Genomic DNA, 18,416 nt, shown 5'->3' with positions numbered 1-18,416 from the left:
CGACAGGATTTCCCTGTGTTGCCCAGGCTGGTCTTGAACTCCTGAGCCCACGTGATCCTCTCACTTCAGCCTCCTGAAGTGCTAGGATTACAGGTGTGAGCCACCACACTCAGCATGTACTATTTTATATTCCAACCTCCTCATATCCCCCAGCACTAGGCAACCTTTTTTTTTTTTTTTGAGATGGAGTTTCGCACTGTCACCCGGGCTGGAGTGCAATGGTGCGATTCTCGGCTCACTTCAACCTCTGCCTTCTGGGTTCATGTGATTCTCCTGCTTCAGCCTGTATGAGATTTCCAGTTTCTCCACATTATCACCAATACTTCTTATTGTCCATTATATTTATTATAGCCATTCGATTGTGGGTTTGTTTTTTTTGTTTGTTTTTGTTTTTTTTTTGAGATGGAGTCTCACTCTGTCACCCAGGCTGGAGTGCAGTGGTGCGATCTCTGCTCACTGCAAGCTCCACTTCCCGAGTTCATGCCATTCTCCTACGTCAGCCTCCCAAGCAGCTGGGACTACAGGCGCCCACCACCACGTCCAGCTAATTTTTTTATATTTTTAGTAGAGATGGGGTTTCACGTTATTAGCCAAGATGGTCTTGATCTCCTGATGTCGTGATTCGCCTGCCTCGGCCTCCCAAAGTGCTGGGATTACAGGCGTGAGCCACCACGCCTGGCTGCTGTTGTGTTTTAAGTGATATCTCATTGTGGTTTTGATTTATATTTCTCTGATGTCTAACGATGTTGGGAATCATTTTCTGTGTTTATTAGCCATGTATATATTTTCTTTGGAAGACTGTCTATTCAGATCCTTTGCAGTTTTTAAAAATTATTTATTTTTTACTGTGTGTTTGTTAGACTTTTAAAAGAAAAAAGTTTGCTTATCCAGCCGGGGCTATTTCTTTAATATATTACACAAATGGGCCGAGCACGGTGGCTTATGCCTGTAATCCCAACTGTTTGGGAGACAGGCAGATCACTCAGGTCAGGAGTTCGAGACCAGCCTTGCCAACATGGTAAAACCCCGTCTCTACTAAAAATACAAAAATTAGCTAGGCGCAGTGGCACATGCTTGTAATCCCAGCTACTCAGGAGGCTGAGGCAGGAGAATCACTTAAACCCAGGAGAGAGAGGTTGCAGTGAGTTGAGATGGTGCCTGGGCAACAGAGTGAGACTCTATCTCAAAAAAACAAAAAACCCCACCATATATACATAATTACAAATATATATATTATACAAATATATTTTAGGCTGGGCACACTGGCTCATGCCTGTAATCCTAGCATTTTGGGAGGCCAAGGCAAGAGGATCACTTGAACCCAGGAGTTTGAGACTAGCCTGGGCAACATAGGGAGACTCCATCCCTACAAAAAATTTAAAAATTAATATTTTATTTAATTTTATTACAAGCACACACCTTACCTGTAGTCTCAGCTACTCAGGAGGTTGAGGCAGGAGGATCACTTGAGCCTGGGAAATTGCAAAGGCAGTAAGCTGTGATCAGGCCACTACATTCCAGCCTGGACAACAAAATGAGACCTTGTCTCAAATATATATATATATGCACACACACACATATGTATAAATAAAATATGATTACTGTGTGTGTGTATATATATATATTTCTAGGTGAAATATAGGGAATTAGGGACTATTATTTTTCTGGATACCTGAGTTTAAGGTGATTAAAACTTGATTTTACCAGTTATTATCAAGTGTTCTGTTAGTATCAACTATCAAAGAAATAGACTTTTAGGATGTGTTAAAAGTGCTTAGAACTTTTTTAGGCACAAAAAGTGAGTACCAGTATAGGTAACCCAGAATTTACTCCTGGTTTTGTTATATCCTTTGTGCCTTTTTAATACCTAACTCTGGGAAAATTTCCTGCTTTTTGGATAATTGTTAAAGTAGACTAGCAAGCTAATTATTTATCTAAATCTTCTATAACTAGATTCTTTTTTTTTCTTTTTTAATAGATTATGGATGTCATAGATAAGGAACTAATTCAACCTTTTGAGATTCTATTTGAAGGAGTTGAATATATTGCCAGAGCTGGATGGACTCCCGAGGGAAAATAGTGCGTATGTTAAATTGTTACTTCTTTATAACTAATTTAGGATCCAGAGCTTTGGAATATTTGTGCTGTTAGGTTTGCCTTGTAGTTGGAGCTGCCTTCACATGTAAATTTGCAGTACAGTTATTACTGCACAAGGCATTTTTCTTGAATTAAGTGGATTTGTGCATTTGTAACCCTATAAGAATAGGTGCACTGCAGTTTAATTCTGTCTGTATACTCAGCCAGTTATGGTTCACAGTGTTATTTGTGATTAAATTATATGACTTGAAGGCTCACACATAAATGTATATTTTTAAAAATTGTATAATTGTAGAGCTTTATATGAGGATTATTACAAATAAATAGTTTCTGTGTCTCAGGTAGACAGCAGGAGTTTCACAAGACTGGCATTTGTTGACATTGATACTAAAGGGAGAAAACTTTTTTTTTGAGTCAGGGTCTCGCTCTGTCACCCAGGCTGGAGTGCAGTGGTGCAGTCATGGCTCACTGCAGCCTCAACCTCCCCGGCTAAAGCTATCCTCCTGAGTAGCTGGGACTACAGGGATATGCCACCATGTCCAGCTAATTTTTTTCATTTTTTGTAGAGACGATGTCTCATTATTTTGCCAGGTTGGTCTCAAAACTCGTGGGCTCTAGTGATCCTCTTGTTTCAGCCTCCCAAAGTGCCGAGATTACAGGTGTGAACCACTGCACTTGGCAGAACTTTTGTTTATATAGACAGGGTCTCTCTCTCTGTCACCCAGAGTGTAGTGCAGTGGCATGATCGTAGCTTACTGTAATCTTGAAATCCTGGCCTCAAGCAGACCTCTCACCTTGACCTCCCAAAGTGCTGGGATTATAGGCTCATGCCAGCCTACAGGGATAAAACACTTTCACTGGTCAACTGTGGTTTTGGACATTTCAAGAAAACCACTTTTTATAAATTCTATTGAAGCTTAAAGTGTATTTTTAATTAACTATTTGTAAGTGATAATTTAATATACACTAAAGCAGTTCTTCCATTGTGATTATAGATATAATTGATAGGTGCCAAATGAGATATAGAGGATTCTTTTTCCGATAGCTTGCTTTATTTCTGGTTCTTCTCTTTTATTTATTTAAATAGTGCTTGGTCCATCCTACTAGATCGCTCCCAAACTCGCCTACAAATAGTGTTGATTTCACCTGAATTATTTATCCCAGTAGAAGATGATGTTATGGAAAGGCAGAGACTCATTGAGTCAGTGCCTGACTCTGTGACGCCACTAATTATCTATGAAGAAACAACAGACATCTGGATAAATGTATGCATTTTTTCCTGTACTTGTTTAAATATTTTCTCAGAATGCTAAAGCAAATGAAGTTATATAGCAAACTATCAAAATGCTTTTTTTTTTATTTTAAAGGGACCATGTTATTTCTTTAGTATGAACAATTCCAATTCGAGTGATGGTTCCAGAATGGAATGGTTTGTATTTAATAGATAGAAAGTAGGTGCCATTGAAATGACATCTCCTTGGCCTCAGATTTGTTCCTGGAGATAACAGATATTAAATACACAGCCTCATCAGTGCTTCTGAGAGGACTTCATGAGTCTGGTCTAGAAAAGACTTTCTCTTTTATGTTGGCAAACTGTACCAAAATGTACCAATTTTTAATTGAATTTTGAATTTTCCAATTTAGCAGAAAAGTTTAAGATACAAAATAAATAAAGCCATTTCACTTCCTAGCTGAATATAAGTTTAAGCTTCATATGATTTGCCTATAAATACCTGTTTTCCCCTGAACTATTAGAAAAATTCTCTTCGGAAAACAAAAGTAAAAAAAAATTTTACCTCATCTTTCTGTAACAAGATTTATTTTATTAAACAAACCTTGTGCCATGTTTCAAGGATTATAGAGATGTTGAGTAAGAAAAAACTTTTCATCATATTTTCCTTTTTACTCCATTTGAAAACATTTACTTCTCAGTGGATGAAGTCTTTGACTAAAGTAAAATAAATCTGAAAGCCCCAAGCAAAATTTATTACTGTAAATACAGCATTCCTGTGGCACTGATGGTTATTTATATTTCAAAGTATATTTATCAAGTAATTTTTCTTACAGCCTAATTGAATTATGTAGTATTTTCATAATCTGTATAGTAAATTTAGCTATTCATTTTACAGATCCATGACATCTTTCATGTTTTTCCCCAAAGTCACGAAGAGGAAATTGAGTTTATTTTTGCCTCTGAATGCAAAACAGGTTTCCGTCATTTATACAAAATTACATCTATTTTAAAGGAAAGCAAATATAAACGATCCAGTGGTGGGCTGCCTGCTCCAAGTAAGAAATCCATTTTATTTTAAAAAAAGAAAAAATGTTGGAAGCAGAAGGTGGGAGGGACAGGGGAATGTATCTTTTGCATGCTTTGTAAGCATCAAATACTTGCTTCATTAAACTTAATATGTAAGTTAAACAAAAATATAAATACATGTATGTGTAAAAAACACAGGACAAAGTTCTTAATGGATTGACACGTATTATAAAGTATTAATAGTGAATAATCTGTAAGTAGCAGGATTACTGATTTTTACTTTCTACTTTTGCTTTGACTGCAATTTTTAATTTGTTTAAAGTGAGCCCATTTAGAAAAAACTATTTTTGGCTGGGTGCAGTGGCTCACACCTGTAATCCCAGCACTTTGGGAGGCCGAGGCAGGCGGATCACCTGAGGTCAGGAGTTTGAGACCAGCCTGGCCAACATGGCGAAACACCATCTCTACTAAAAAATGCAAAAATGAACCGGGCGTGGTAGTGTGCACCTGTAGTCCCAGCTTACTCGAGAAGCTGAAGCAGAAGAATCGCTCGAACCCAGGAGGCGGAGGTTGCAGTGAGCCAAGATCATGCCACCGCACTCCAGTTTGGCGACACAGCAAGACTCCGTCTCAAAAGAAAAAAAAAAAGACAACACTATTTTTTAAATGTTATGTAATTATTAGATATTTTTACACACTAGGTGTTTCTTATGCTGTGCACATCTACACTGGAGTTAATTTATAGTTATAGGTCTTTGGATTGATATAATTATGTTGCCCAAAGTAAAATTAAATATTATATCAGCTGAAGTTAATTTTTCTTTAAAAAGTGGTTTTCCTGTCGAGCACGGTGGTTCACGCCTGTAATCCCAGCACTTTGGGAGACTGAGGCGGGCGGATCACTAGGTCAGGAGATCCAGACCATCCTGGCTAACATGGTGAAACCCCATCTCTACTAAAAATACAAAACATTAGCCAGGCGCGGTGTCGGGCGCCTGTAGTCCCAGATACTTGGGAAGCTTAGGCAGGAGAATGGCATGAACCCGGGAGGCGGAGCTTGTAGTGAGCCAAGATCGCGCCACTGCATTCTAGCCCGGGCGACAGAGCTAGACACCGTCTCAAAAAAAAAAAAAAAAAAAAAGGTGGTTTTCCTTAAGTGGTGGTTTTTCATCTGGAAAATATGATTCAGAATGGATGCATAAGCGTAGAAAAAGTGAATGGGTACATAGAACACTTTTCCTGGGTTTTCCTAAAACCAAGTTACAGTTCTCAACTGTAATAATATAGTTTGTTTTAGAATAGGAGGCACTTTATGGTAAGTTATGTTGTATGCTTAACTCCATTTGTAACTTAACAGATTCAGCATGGCCCTTTTTAAAAATTGTGGAAGAGGGCCAAGCGTGGTGGCTCATGCCTGTAATCTCAGCACTTTGGGAGGCCAAGGCGGGTGGATCACAAGGTCAGGAGATCGAGACCATCCTGGCTAACATGGTGAAACCCTGTGTCTACTAAAAATACAAAAAAAAAAAAAAAAAAAAAGGTGGGCATGGTGGCAGGCGCCTGTAGTCCCGGCTACTCGGGAGGCTGAGGCAGGAGAATGGCGTGAACCCGGGAGGCAGAGCTTGCAGTGAGCTGAGATCGCGCCACTGCACTCCAGCCTTGGTGACAAGCAGGAGACTCCCTCTCAAAAAAAAAAAAAAAAAAATTTTGTGGAAAAATGTACATAACAAGATTTAGCATTGTGACCATTTTTCCATTTTTAAGGGTATAGTTTAGTGACATTGAGTATATTTATATATTTTTTTAATTAATTAATTAATTAATTTTTTTGAGACAGAGTCTCACTCTGTCACCCAGGCTGGAGTGCAGTGGTGCTATCTCAGCTCACTGCAACCTCAGCCTCCCAGGTTCAAGCAATTCTTCTACCTCAGCCTCCTGAGTAGCTGGAATTACAGGTGTGCGCCACCATACCTGGCTAATTTTTGTATTTTTAGTAGAGACAGGGTTTCACTATGTTGGCCGAGCTGGTCTCGAACTCCTGACCTCATGTGATTCACCAGCCTTGGCCTCCCAAAATGCTGGGATTACAAGCGTGAGCCACTGCACCCAGCTGATTATGTTCATATTGTGCAACCATCACCACCATCAGTCTCCAGAATTTTTTTCATCTTCCAAAACTGAAACTACCCATTAAACAGTCACTTTCTATTACCCCCTTACCCCCAGCCTCTGGCAGCCACTTTCTGTCTCTGTGAATGTAACTACTCTAGATGTCTTATTTAAGTGGAGTCATACAGTTTTTGTCCTTTTTTTGACTGGCTTATTTACTTAGCATAATACCCTCAAGTTTCATCCATTTTGTAGTGCATGTCAGGATTTCCTTCCTTTTTAGGGCTGAGTAAGATTTCATTGTACGTATATACCACGTTTTGTTTATCTGTTCGTCAGCACTGGGGGATTGGTTCCACCTTTTGGCTATTGTGAATAATGCTGCTGTGGACATGGGTGTACAAGTATCTGTTCCTGTCTCTGCTTTCAGTTCTTTTGGGTATGTACTCAAAAGTGGAATTTTCTGGATCATACGGTAATTCTATTTTCAGTTTTTTGAGGGGCTACCATACTGTTTTCCATAGGAGCTACATCATTGAAACACCGATGGTCGTGGCTACCGATGGTCGTGGCTACCGCTGCCCCATTTTACATTCCCACTAACAGTGCACAGGGTTTTAATTTGTCTACATTCTGGATGATACTTGTTATATTCTGCTTTTTAAATAATAGCCATCTTAGTCTTTCTTGCTGCAAGTCATCCTCCTTTACTTTCATATCTACTTCATTTCCTTCTTCCTCCTCTTTGCTTTCTTAAGAGCTGTAATGTAAAACAGTTAGTATTTATCTATGTTAATCTTGTAATTTCTGTCTATAGTGTTTAAAGTACTAAATTGATTTTTTAATTTTTTTGTGCTCCTTGAGTTTACAATTTTTTAAAAAACTTACGTGAAAGCCTAGGAAAGTCACTAGTACTGTCTCTCCTCCTAGGCCTGTCATCAGCTGTCACTCCCCACAGCAATAGATACAAGCAGTGAGGAAAAGAGAAATGATTTTCCCTTTTTAAGCTGTTCTTATAGGCCACTGAGAGAGCCTTGTCAAGACAAACGCTCATAAAAACAAATGAGTGCTGGGTGTGGTGGCTCACGCCTATAATCTCAACACTTTGGGAGGCTGAGGCAGGCAGATTGTTTGAGTCCAGGAGTTTGAGACTAGCCTAGGCAACATGGCAAAACCCTGTCTCTACAAAAAAAGACAAAAAAAAAAAAAAACTAACCAAGTGTGGTGGCATGAACCTGTAGTCCTAGCTACTTGGGAGGTTGAGGTGGGAGGATCACCTGAGCCTGGGGAGGTCAAGGCTGCAATGAGCTATGATCGTGCCACTGCACTGTAGCCTGGGCAACAGAGCAGAACAGGAAGAAAACAAAAACAAAACGAATGGGACATGTTGACATTTACTATGGTAAACACTTACCTGGGTAATTGTTTGGCAAATGAAGAACAATTGTATTAAACATTTTCTTTTGTGGGTTTTAAAGTAGTTTGTTGCACTTTTAGAAGAAATGCCTTATTGAAATAGCTGATATGGCTACCTCAGAAGTGCCAGGGAGTCAAGCCAGTCCTAACTCAGTGCCTTTGGATTGCACCAGGCTGGTTTTAATGCCTTTATGGCCAGTCGTGTGATGGTCTTTGTGGGAGTGAGACAGGGACCCCAGCCCTGCAGCTCTGGACCCTGGCTCCCTGAATGCCATAATAACATACATTTGAGTGGCAAAGCTGTACCCCTCACAGTGGCCAAGAGCCAGTTCTCCTGTTCCTCCAAAGCCCAGACTCAGAAGATAAAGCTGGCTCGGGGCAGCAGCCGACCCAACTTCCACCTAGCACTGGGGTGGAATAGAGGTATTTGGGTCTCTCTAGCCTGTAAATGTCATACTTTCAACTGACTACTGAGTTTGGGGTTGGGGGGAGTATCCTGGCAGAAATATCACTGCATTGCCCTGGACCTCCTTTTTTACCCCAGTGTCTAAGGTACAAGAGTACAAGTAAGAAGGCCGACCAGCACCTTTAACACTGACTTTATTTATTTTTAAATCTGAAAATATCTTGGGAAAGTTTTACAAAAAGAAAAAAAGAAATCAACAGAAACAAGTTATGGAAAAAAAACAAAAAGAAAAGAAATGCTTTGTCAATCCATTAGACTTCTTTGTTTGTCTAACCAAAGGTTCAAGAATACAGGTGCTTTTGAGTTTTCTTCTGGCTTTGCCAAAAAATCTCTTTTGCTATTTTTGCATTATCTAAATAGATCATTCCATTATTATTCCAATTATTGTAAAGACTCATAACTTGGATTTTTTTTTAACTGTAGAGTTTTTTTTATTGAAGTGAAATTCATAAAACATTAAGTTAACCATATAAAAATAAACAATTCAGGCCCATGCCTGTAATCCCAGTATTTTGAGAGGCCAAGGCGGGAGAGCTTTAGGCCAGCAGTTCAAGACCAGCGTGGGCAATATAGTGAGACCTCATTGCTACCAAAAATAATAATTTGCTGGGTTTAGTGGTGTCTAGTCCTAGCTACTCAGGAGGCTGAGGTAGGAGGAAAGCTTGAGCCTAAGAGGCGAAGGCTGCAGTGAGCTGTGATCATGCTGCTGCACTCCAGCCTCAGGAACAGAGTGAGACTCTGTCTCCAAAAAAATAAAAAATAAAAATAAGCAATGCAGTGGCATTTAGTACATTCACAATGCTGTGTAACCTCTGTCTAGTTCAAAAACATTTTTATTACTCCAAACATAACTTTTTGGAAAAAAGAGCTTAGAGTACTGTTCTTAATTGTTTCATTTGCTAATAGTCTGGTATAATGTACTGAATTATAATTATATTTATCTTCAGGTGATTTCAAGTGTCCTATCAAAGAGGAGATAGCAATTACCAGTGGTGAATGGGAAGTTCTTGGCCGGCATGGATCTAATGTATGTTATTTTATTCTACTGATATGTTTGGTCAGTATTACTGTGTGAATGCAGTGCTAAAAATGAGTGTAATTTAATATGACCCCGGTATTTTTTTTTCCGAGACAGAGTCTTGCTCTGTCGCCCAGAGCTGGAGTGCAATGAGTGGGGTGATCTCGGCTCACTGCAACTTCCGCCTCCCGGGTTCAAGCAGTTCTCCTGCCTCTGCCTCCCAAGTAGCTGGGATTATAGGCAGGTGCCACCACACCCGGCTAACTTTTTTGTATTTTTAGTAGAGACGGAGTTTCACCATGTTGGCCAGGCTGGTCTCAAACTCCTGACCTCGTGATCTGCCCGCCTCGGCCTCACTTTACAAGGCGTGAGCCACTGTGCCCAGCCAACCCCAGTATTTTTAAAATACTAAGTTAGGGCCTAAAATTACTCACATTGTTGAAAAGAAATAATCTTAGTTTAAATTATAAATCTCATTTATTTTATAGCTCTTTTATAGATGTGTTCCTAAAGGTTATTTTCTTTTCTTTTTTGTGAGACAGGGTCTTGCTCTGTCACCCTGGCTGTAGTGCAGGGCACAATCATGGCTCACTGCAGTCTCAACCTCCCAGGCTGACGATCCACCCACTTCAGCCCCTGGAGTAGCTGGGACTACGGGTGTACACCACCACAAGCTAATTTTTAAATTTTTGGTAGAGATAGGGTCTCATATATATTGACTGGGCTGGTCTCAAACCTAAACATCTACTACGCCTAAACATCTACTACTTGCCCCTACGTTTATCAGTTTTCTTTCATGTCATGTGTACTTGTGATACGTTAGTTTGTCTTTCTCTCTTCTCTATTTTTTTCTTTTTTTTTTTTTTTTTGAGATGGAGTCTCACTCTGTAGCCCAGGTTGGAGTGCAGTGGCATGATCTTGGCTTACTGCAACTTCCACCTCCTTGGTTCAAGCAATTCTGCTGCTTCAGCCTCCCGAGTAGCTGGGATTACAGGCATGCACCACCATGCTCGGCTAATTTTTGTATTTTTAGGAGAGACAGGATTTCGCCATGTTGGCCATGCTGGTCTTGAACTCTCAGGCTCAAAGGATCCTCCCACCTTGCCACCTCCCAGGCGTGAGCCACCGTGTCCTGCTCACCATTTTCTTTTCTTTTTTGAGACAGGGTCTGACTTTGTTGCCTAGGCTGGAGTGCAGTGGCACAATCTTGGCTCACTACAACCTCTGCCTCCTGGGCTCAAGCCATCCTCCCACCTCAGCCTCCCAAGTAGCTGAGACTACAGGCACACACCACCACACCCAGCTAATTTTTGTATTTTTTGTAGACAGGGTTCCGCCATGTTGCCCAGGCCGGTCTCAAACTCCTGAGCTAAAGCATTTCACCCGCCTCGGCCTCCCAAAGTGCTGAGGTTACACGTGTGAACCACCACGCCTGGCCAAGCCCACCATTTTAAAATGTATTGTTGCTCATTGATGAGAAAGGGACATATTCATAGTTTTAGAGCCTAGCAAAAGTTGTAAGATAGCATATGGTTTGAAAAGTGACTTAAAAATCTATTACAGACTACTTGTATCTACATTATAAATTGCATTTACTGCCTGGGCACAGTGGCACACACCTATAATCCAGCCCTTTGGGAGATGAAGGCTGGAGAATTGCTTGAGGCCAAGAGTTCAGTAACAGTTTGGGCAACATATAAGACCCTGTCTCTGCCAAAAATAAAAAAAAAAAAAATTAGCTGGGCATGGTGATGCACACCTGTAGTCCTAGCTAGTTGGGAGGCTGAGGCAGGAGAATCGCTTGAGTGCAGGAAGTCCAGGCTGCAAATGAATTGTGATCATATCACTGCACTACAGCCTGGCTGAAAGAGTGATACTCTGTCTCAAAAATAAATAAATAAATAAATAAATAAATAAATAAATAAATAAATATATTGCATTTACTTCTTCTGAAGTAGTGATTGTCTTTCATTCATCTGTTTATCTTACCCCACAAATTTAAACTTTAATCCACCACCTGCAAAGAGTGATGGGCATTTATACAGAGCTTACTTAGATTGATAAGGAAAAGGAAGGAAGTCCACCCTCTGTTTTATTCTCAGTACCAATTCAGTGAATTCTTTAAAGAAAAAAAAATTGCCTTTTTGAAGTACCTTGCATTTGTTGCAGCTGTCACTTGGATGATCATATTCATGAGATGCCTAGGGACTCCATCCTGTATGTGTGTGACACATACAGTTGAGGTATGCTGCCAGGATTTAGTGAAGGCCTAAGTGTGGTTTCCTCAAATTGACAGGAATATTTATTGAAGGATTATGTTTACTGACTACTGTAAAAATCACTTGTAGTTTCTAAAGTGATTAAGGAGACATAATGAAGATCCAGATCCCAGGTTTGTTTTTGTTAGTAAAAACTTTAGAGTATCTGCTGGGCATGGTAGCTCAAACTTGTAGTTCCAACACTTTGGGAGGCCAATGTTGGGAGATCACTTATGCCCAGGAATTTGATACCAGCTTGGACAACATAGTGAGACTCTGTCTCTGCAAATAAAATTTTTAAATTAGACAGGCATGGTGGGGCATACCTGTAATTGCAGCACTTTGGGAGGCCAAGGCAAGAGGATGGCTTTAGCCCAGGAGTTTGAGGTCAGCCTGGGTAACATAGGCAGACTCCATCTCTACCAAAAAAAAAAAAGTCAGGCTGGTGATGATGGTGCATGCCTGTAGTCCCAGTAACTAAGGAGGCTGAGTGGGGAGGATTGCTTTAGCCTGGGAGGTTGAGGCTGCATTGAGCTGTGACCACAATACTGTACTACTGTACTATAGCCTGGGTGTCAGAATGATACCTGCCTCAAAACAGCAGCAACAACAAACACTTTAGGGTATCAAGATGGACCTTTAAAGTCTCATTTCCACTGAGATCCTCACGTGGCCTTCTTGTTATATATCCAAATAAATTTTTGGGTTTTATTTTTGTTTCCAAATATTTTTTTCTGTTGAAGGACCTTGGATGTTACTGTCACCTGAGAAAAAACTCTTATTGTGGAATTCTGGGTTCTGAAAACAGAAAACTACACTGATGTAAATTTCATGCTATGTGATGGTTGAAGGATAAGAGTCATTACATAATGCTGAGGGAACCCCAATAATTGTAATTACATACATCTGATCCTTATTTGAGCCACCTAAACATCTACTACTTGCCACTACGTTTATCAGTTTTCTTTCATGTCATGTTTGCTTGTGATACATTGATACGTTAGTCTGTTTTTCTCTCTATTTTCCCTCTTTTTTTTTTGAGATGGAATCTCACTCTGTCGCCCAGGTTGGAGTATAGTGACATGATCTCGGCTTACTGCAACTTCTGCCTCCTGGGTTCAAGCATTGCTGCTTCAGCCTCCCAAGTAGCTGGGATTACAGGCATACACCACCATGCCCGCCTAATTTTTGTATTTTTAGTAGAGACAGGGTTTCGCCATGTTGGCCAGGATGGTCTTGAACCCCTGACCTCAGGTGATCCACCCACTTTGACCTCCCAGAGTGCCAGGATTTCAGGCGTGAGCCACCGCACCTGGCCTTTCCTTCCTTCTATTATTTTTTTGTGTTTCTTTGTTTGGAGACAAGTCTTACTCTTGTCCTCCAGGCTAGAGTGCGATGGTGCGAAGTCAGCTCACGGCAATCTCCACCTCCCAGGTTCAAGCGATTCTCCTGCCTCGGCCCCCTGACTAGCTGGGATTACAGGCACCTGCCACCACGCCCGGCTAATTTTTGTATTTTTAGTAGAGACGGGATTTCACCATGTTAGCCAGGCTGGCCTCAAACTTGTGAGCTCAAGTAATCTGCCCACCTCAGCCTCCCAAAGTACTGGGATTACAGGCGTGAGCCACCGTGCCTGGCCCTTTCCCTCTGTTCTTGATTTGTTTGTTGACTTAAGTTATCTTTTTCCTTCTCTGCTTTTACAAGTCTGTTCCCACCCGAAGTTTTTTTTTTTTTTTTTTGAGACGGAATCTCACTCTGTTGCACAGGCTGGAGTGCAATAGTGCGATCTCAGCTCATTTTAACCTCCGCCTCCTAGGTTCAAGTGATTCTCCTGCTTCAGTCTCTTGAGTTGCTGGTATTACAGGCGCCCACCACTATGCCCAGCTAATTTTTATATTTTTAGTAGAGACGGGGTTTTGCCATGTTGGCCAAGCTGGTCTCGAACTCCTGACCTCAGGGGATCCTCTTGCCTTGGACTCCCAAAGTGCTGGGATTACAGGTGTGAGCCACCGCACCTGGCCACCCACCCAAAGATTTCTAATGGCAGTAATTGGGTAAAGCTTTAAGACTTTTAAGCCTATGAGCTTTTTCTTTTTTGGGATGGAGTCTCGCTCTGTCACCCAGGCTGGAGTGCAGTGGTGCGATCTCAGCCCACTGCAACCTCCACCTCCTGGGTTCAAGGAATTCTCATGCCTCAGCCTCCCGAGTAGCTGGGATTATGGGCACCTGCCACCACACTTGGCTAATTTTTGTAATTTTTTTTTTTTTTTTTTGAGACTGAGATTTGCTCTTGTTGCCCAGGCTGGAGTGCAATGGTGCGATCTTGGCTCACTGCAACCTCTGCCTCCTGGGTTCAAGCGATTCTCCTATCACAGCCTCCTGAGTAGCTGGGATTACAGGTGCATGCCACCATGCCCAGCTAATTTTTGTATTTTTAGTAGAGACAGGGTTTCACTATGTTAGCTAGGCTGGTCTCGAACTCTTGACCTCAAGTGACCTGCTGCCTCCACCTCGCAAAGTTTTGGGATTACAGGCATGGGCCACTGCGCCCAGCCACCTGTGAGCTTTTTATTGTTGTGGGTGATTCTCAAAGTGCTGGACCAGTGCAAAGCGTCAGCATCACCTGGGAACTTATTAGAAATGCACATTGTTGGCTAGGCACAGTGGCTTACGCCTGTAATCCCAGCACTTTGGGAGGCCAAGGCGGGCGGATCATCTGAGGTCAGGAGTTTGAGACCAGCCTGGCCAACATGGTGAAACCCCGTCTCTACTGAAAATATAAAATTAGCCGTGTGTGGTGGCACATATGCCTGTAATCCCAGCTACTTGGGAGGCTGAGGCAGGAGAATCGCTTGAACCCAGGAGGCAGAGGTTGTCGTGAGCCAAGATGGCGCCACTGCACTCCAGCCTGGGCAACAAGAGCGAAACTTGGTCTCAAAAAAAAAAAAAGAAAGAAAAAAAGAAATACATATTCTTGGGCCCACCTCTGACATCCTGAATCAAACTTTGTTGGTGGGACTTAGTAATCTGTTTAACAAGCCCCCCACCCGATTATGATACTTCTGTTGGATGTTAAGTAGTTACAGGAAACAGGAAAACCACTGTCGATGGTGGTGAGGAATTGACTGGTTATTTTTTTAGTTTTGAAAGGCCTGACTCCCATCTGCTAGGTCAAAACAGAAAGAGTCCTGATCTTTTGCAAAGATTAACACATACTTGTAAAGTTTCATGAATATTTGTTTCCTATCATTTGTATGCTTTCTGTGTATGTCATATGGGCCTACTTAATCCCAACTGTGTTGATTTCTATTTATGCATGCTAAAAATATGTTTAGTGATGAAGAGACAGCTTCCTGGAGGGGGAAAGACATTTAAAAATAACTTACTTTTAGAAATATATCTGTGTTTTCATTGCTGTGTAAAAAATTTGCATTTTTTTTTTGAGATAGGGTCTTGCTCTGTTGCCCAGGCTGGAGTGCATTGGCATGATCATGGCTCGCTGCAGCTTCAAATTCTGGGCTCAAGTGGTCCTTCCACTTCAGCCTTCAAAGTAGCTGGGACTAAAGGGATGCATCACCATGCCCAGCTAATTTTTTCATTTTTTGTAGAATTGGGGTCTCCCTATTTTGCCCAGACTGGTCTCAAACTCCTAAGCTCAAACGATCCTCTCACTTCAGCCTCCCAAAGTGCCGGGATTACAGGTGCAAGCCACCACATCTGGCCAAAAATTTTCTTAAACATTGTTTGAGTTGGCTGGTAGAAGATTTACAGGAAGAATAAAAGAAAGCCATTTATTGAAATCATACTGTAATTTGAGAAGAATATTAAGTGAATTCAGCTATTGAGTTTACTTGCGGTTTTTTGAGTTCTGAATGAAGACTTAAAAGATCTTATCCGTGTTTATTTGTAAACTACACCAGTATTGAAACTGTGATTTAGTTCCATTATTCCACAACCCAGTAGAAAAAACACTTTTGCAAATTTGTGCAAAAGACCAAAAAAGTACAGCCTAGAATAATATAACAGTAACTAATAAATGTACAAGATAGTAAAATTAGACTTTGAAGTATGTATGAATGATTGACCTATATTGCAGCTATAGCTACTTGGTAGGCTGAGGCAGGAGAATCGCTTGAACCCAGGAGGCAGAGGTTGCAGTGAGCCGAGATCGCGCCACTGCGCTCCAGCCTGGGCAACAAGAGCGAAACTTGGTCTCAAAAAAAAGAAAGAAAGAAAGGCACATTCTTGGGCCCACCTCTGACATCCTGAATCAAACTTTGTTGGTGGGGCTTAGTAATCTGTTTAACAAGATTAGTTATAATCTTGTTATAGCTATAGCTGCAATATAGCAGAGTATTTTTTCCCCTATAAAGAGTTGTTATTTTAAGGAAATAATTCTTGTATTTTAAGAAAAACACGCATTCTGACCAGATGGGAAACTATACAGTGTGTAACTCAGGTGTCCTTTTTCCTTCAGGGCAGGACCTATTCTTAGCTATAAGTCATGAACAGCCAGGCATGGTGGCTCATGTCTGTAATCCCAACACTTTAGGAGGCTGAGGCAGGAGGATTGCTTGAGGCCATGGGTTTAAGACCAGCTTGGGCAACATAGTGAGGCCCCATCTCTTTAAAAACATTTAGAAACTTAGCTGGGCATGGTAGTGTATGCTTGTAGCTACTCAGGAGGCTGGGATGAGAGTATAGCTTCAGCCTCGGATTTTGAAGCTGTAGTGAGCCGTGATCACATCATTGCATTCCAGCCTGGGTAGCAGAGGTGAGACTTCAACTCTTTAAAAAATAAATAAATAAATAAGCAAAATTAACTCAGGTTTATTAATAGTGGCAGCAAAAAAAAAAAAGGGAAAAAAAAGGCATAAGTCAGGAAGTGACTCAAGTGATTCTAAATAAAATTGGGGGTTAGCTTTGCCAAGGTCATGTTAGCCCTGATTTTGTTATTGTTGTTATCTTGTCAGATCCAAGTTGATGAAGTCAGAAGGCTGGTATATTTTGAAGGCACCAAAGACTCCCCTTTAGAGCATCATCTGTACGTAGTCAGTTACGTAAATCCTGGAGAGGTGACAAGGCTGACTGACCGTGGCTATTCACATTCTTGCTGCATCAGTCAGGTATTAAGTTTGTTTAAAAAGGGTTTTATGTCATTAAAACTCTCTGCTTATGTAATACTCCTTTTGAATGATGTGAAATTGGCCTGCAAAAGCCTAATTCTCTAAGGAAAAGCTTTAAAAAGCTTAACTTCAACATTGTTTATGTATATAAATAGTCTCTTATAATACTCCTGCTATATCATTAGTGCAGATATAACAGCAGATAACCTTTTCTGCCTCCCTAAGGAAAAATATAATTGTTTCTTCTTTCCCTAGCATTGTGACTTCTTTATAAGTAAGTATAGTAACCAGAAGAATCCACACTGTGTGTCCCTTTACAAGCTATCAAGTTCTGAAGATGATCTAACTTGCAAAACAAAGGAATTTTGGGCCACCATTTTGGATTCAGCAGGTATTCTTTTTTTCCCCGATCCTGACGTTAAGTAGGATTAATATGTTAGTACACTAAACTTGTGTCATATTTTCACATTTCTTGAACAAGTCTTCCCATCTCTCACCACTTCCTGTCCCTGAGCTGCCGAGCTCCTGATAGATCCCACTTCTCCTGTTCTGTTAACTACTGAATAAGATGGGTTACTTCTCACTCCAAGCAGGAGCAAGTCTGGAAGGCCTTTTTGAAAATAAGATTAAGGCCAGGTGCAGTGACTCACGCCTGTAATCCCTACATTTTGGGAGACCGAGGAGGGTGGATCACTTGAGGTCAAGAGTTCGGGACCAGCCTGGCCAACACGGTAAAACCCCGTCTCCACTAAAAATACAAAAATTAGCTGGGCGTGGTGCTGTGTGCCTGTTGTCCCAGCTACTCGGGAGGCTGAGGCATGAGAATCACTTGAAGCCAGGAGGCGGAGGTTGCAGTGAGCTAAGATAACACCACTGAACTGCAGCCTGGGTGACAAAGCAAGACGTTGTCTCAAAAAAAGAAAATAAGATTAAAATAGTCAAGGTATCAGCTAGGAAACAGTTTATTCACAAATTTTGATGATTTCTCAGGTAAACAAATGAACTTGAAGATAATAGTATTCTGAACTGGTAAGACTCTTTGAGCAAGGAAGCTGCAGCTTTGGAGAATAACCAGCTGATAGCTTTCTTAAACTTTTGAAGCACTTGTAATGGCCATCTTAATAAAAGAACACTTGCTGTCTCTGGAATGAGAGAAACACTGAATTATCTGTTTAAAATGTTTGATTTCTTAAACATAAAGAATGGACTGGGCTGGGCGTGGTGGCTCACACCGATAATCCTAGCATTTTGGGAGGCCGAGGTGGGCGGATAACAAGGTCAGGAGATCGAGACTATCCTGGCTAACACGGTGAAACCCTGTCTCTATTAAAAAATACAAAGAATTGGCTGGGCATGGTGGCTCAAGCCTGTAATCCCAGCACTTTGGGAGGCCGAGACAGGCAGATCACGAGGTCAGGAGATCGAGACCATCCTGGCTAACACGGTGAAACCCCGTCTCTACTAAAAAAAATACAAAAAGCTAGCCGGGTGAGGTGGCAGGCGCCTGTAGTCCCAGCTACTCGGGAGGCTGAGGCAGGAGAATGGCATAAACCCGGGAGGCGGAGCTTACAGTGAGCTGAGATCCGGCCACTGCACTCCAGCCTGGGTGACAGAGCGAGACTCCGTCTCAAAAAAAAAAAAAAAAAATACAAAGAATTAGCCGGGC

General features: G+C 41.3%; 1 protein-coding gene across 19 annotated transcripts in view; it reads left to right on the top strand.

The window, feature by feature from the left end:
• The window catches only part of DPP8 (dipeptidyl peptidase 8), a 75,472-nt gene that overhangs the window by 35,416 nt on the left and 21,640 nt on the right, over positions 1 to 18,416 (top strand). For 10 of the 19 annotated variants that reach the window (XM_073996066.1, XM_073996065.1, XM_073996063.1 and 7 more), the window contains 6 exons: positions 1,979 to 2,079; positions 3,185 to 3,362; positions 4,227 to 4,386; positions 9,296 to 9,375; positions 16,598 to 16,750; positions 17,006 to 17,141. In XM_073996066.1, the coding sequence (XP_073852167.1) occupies positions 1,979 to 2,079; positions 3,185 to 3,362; positions 4,227 to 4,386; positions 9,296 to 9,375; positions 16,598 to 16,750; positions 17,006 to 17,141 (808 nt within the window). Of the gene's footprint in view, positions 1 to 1,978; positions 2,084 to 3,184; positions 3,363 to 4,226; positions 4,387 to 9,295; positions 9,376 to 16,597; positions 16,751 to 17,005; positions 17,142 to 18,416 lie in introns of all 19 variants that reach the window. The other 9 variants (XM_073996073.1, XM_073996071.1, XM_073996072.1 and 6 more) reach the window with 3 other exon arrangements.

The sequence above is a fragment of the Macaca fascicularis genome, chromosome 7 (genome assembly GCF_037993035.2).
Source record: "Macaca fascicularis isolate 582-1 chromosome 7, T2T-MFA8v1.1".
NCBI lineage: Eukaryota > Metazoa > Chordata > Mammalia > Primates > Cercopithecidae > Macaca > Macaca fascicularis.
The sequence above is the reverse complement of the archived record's forward strand: the minus strand, read 5'-3'. Positions and strand labels throughout refer to the sequence as shown.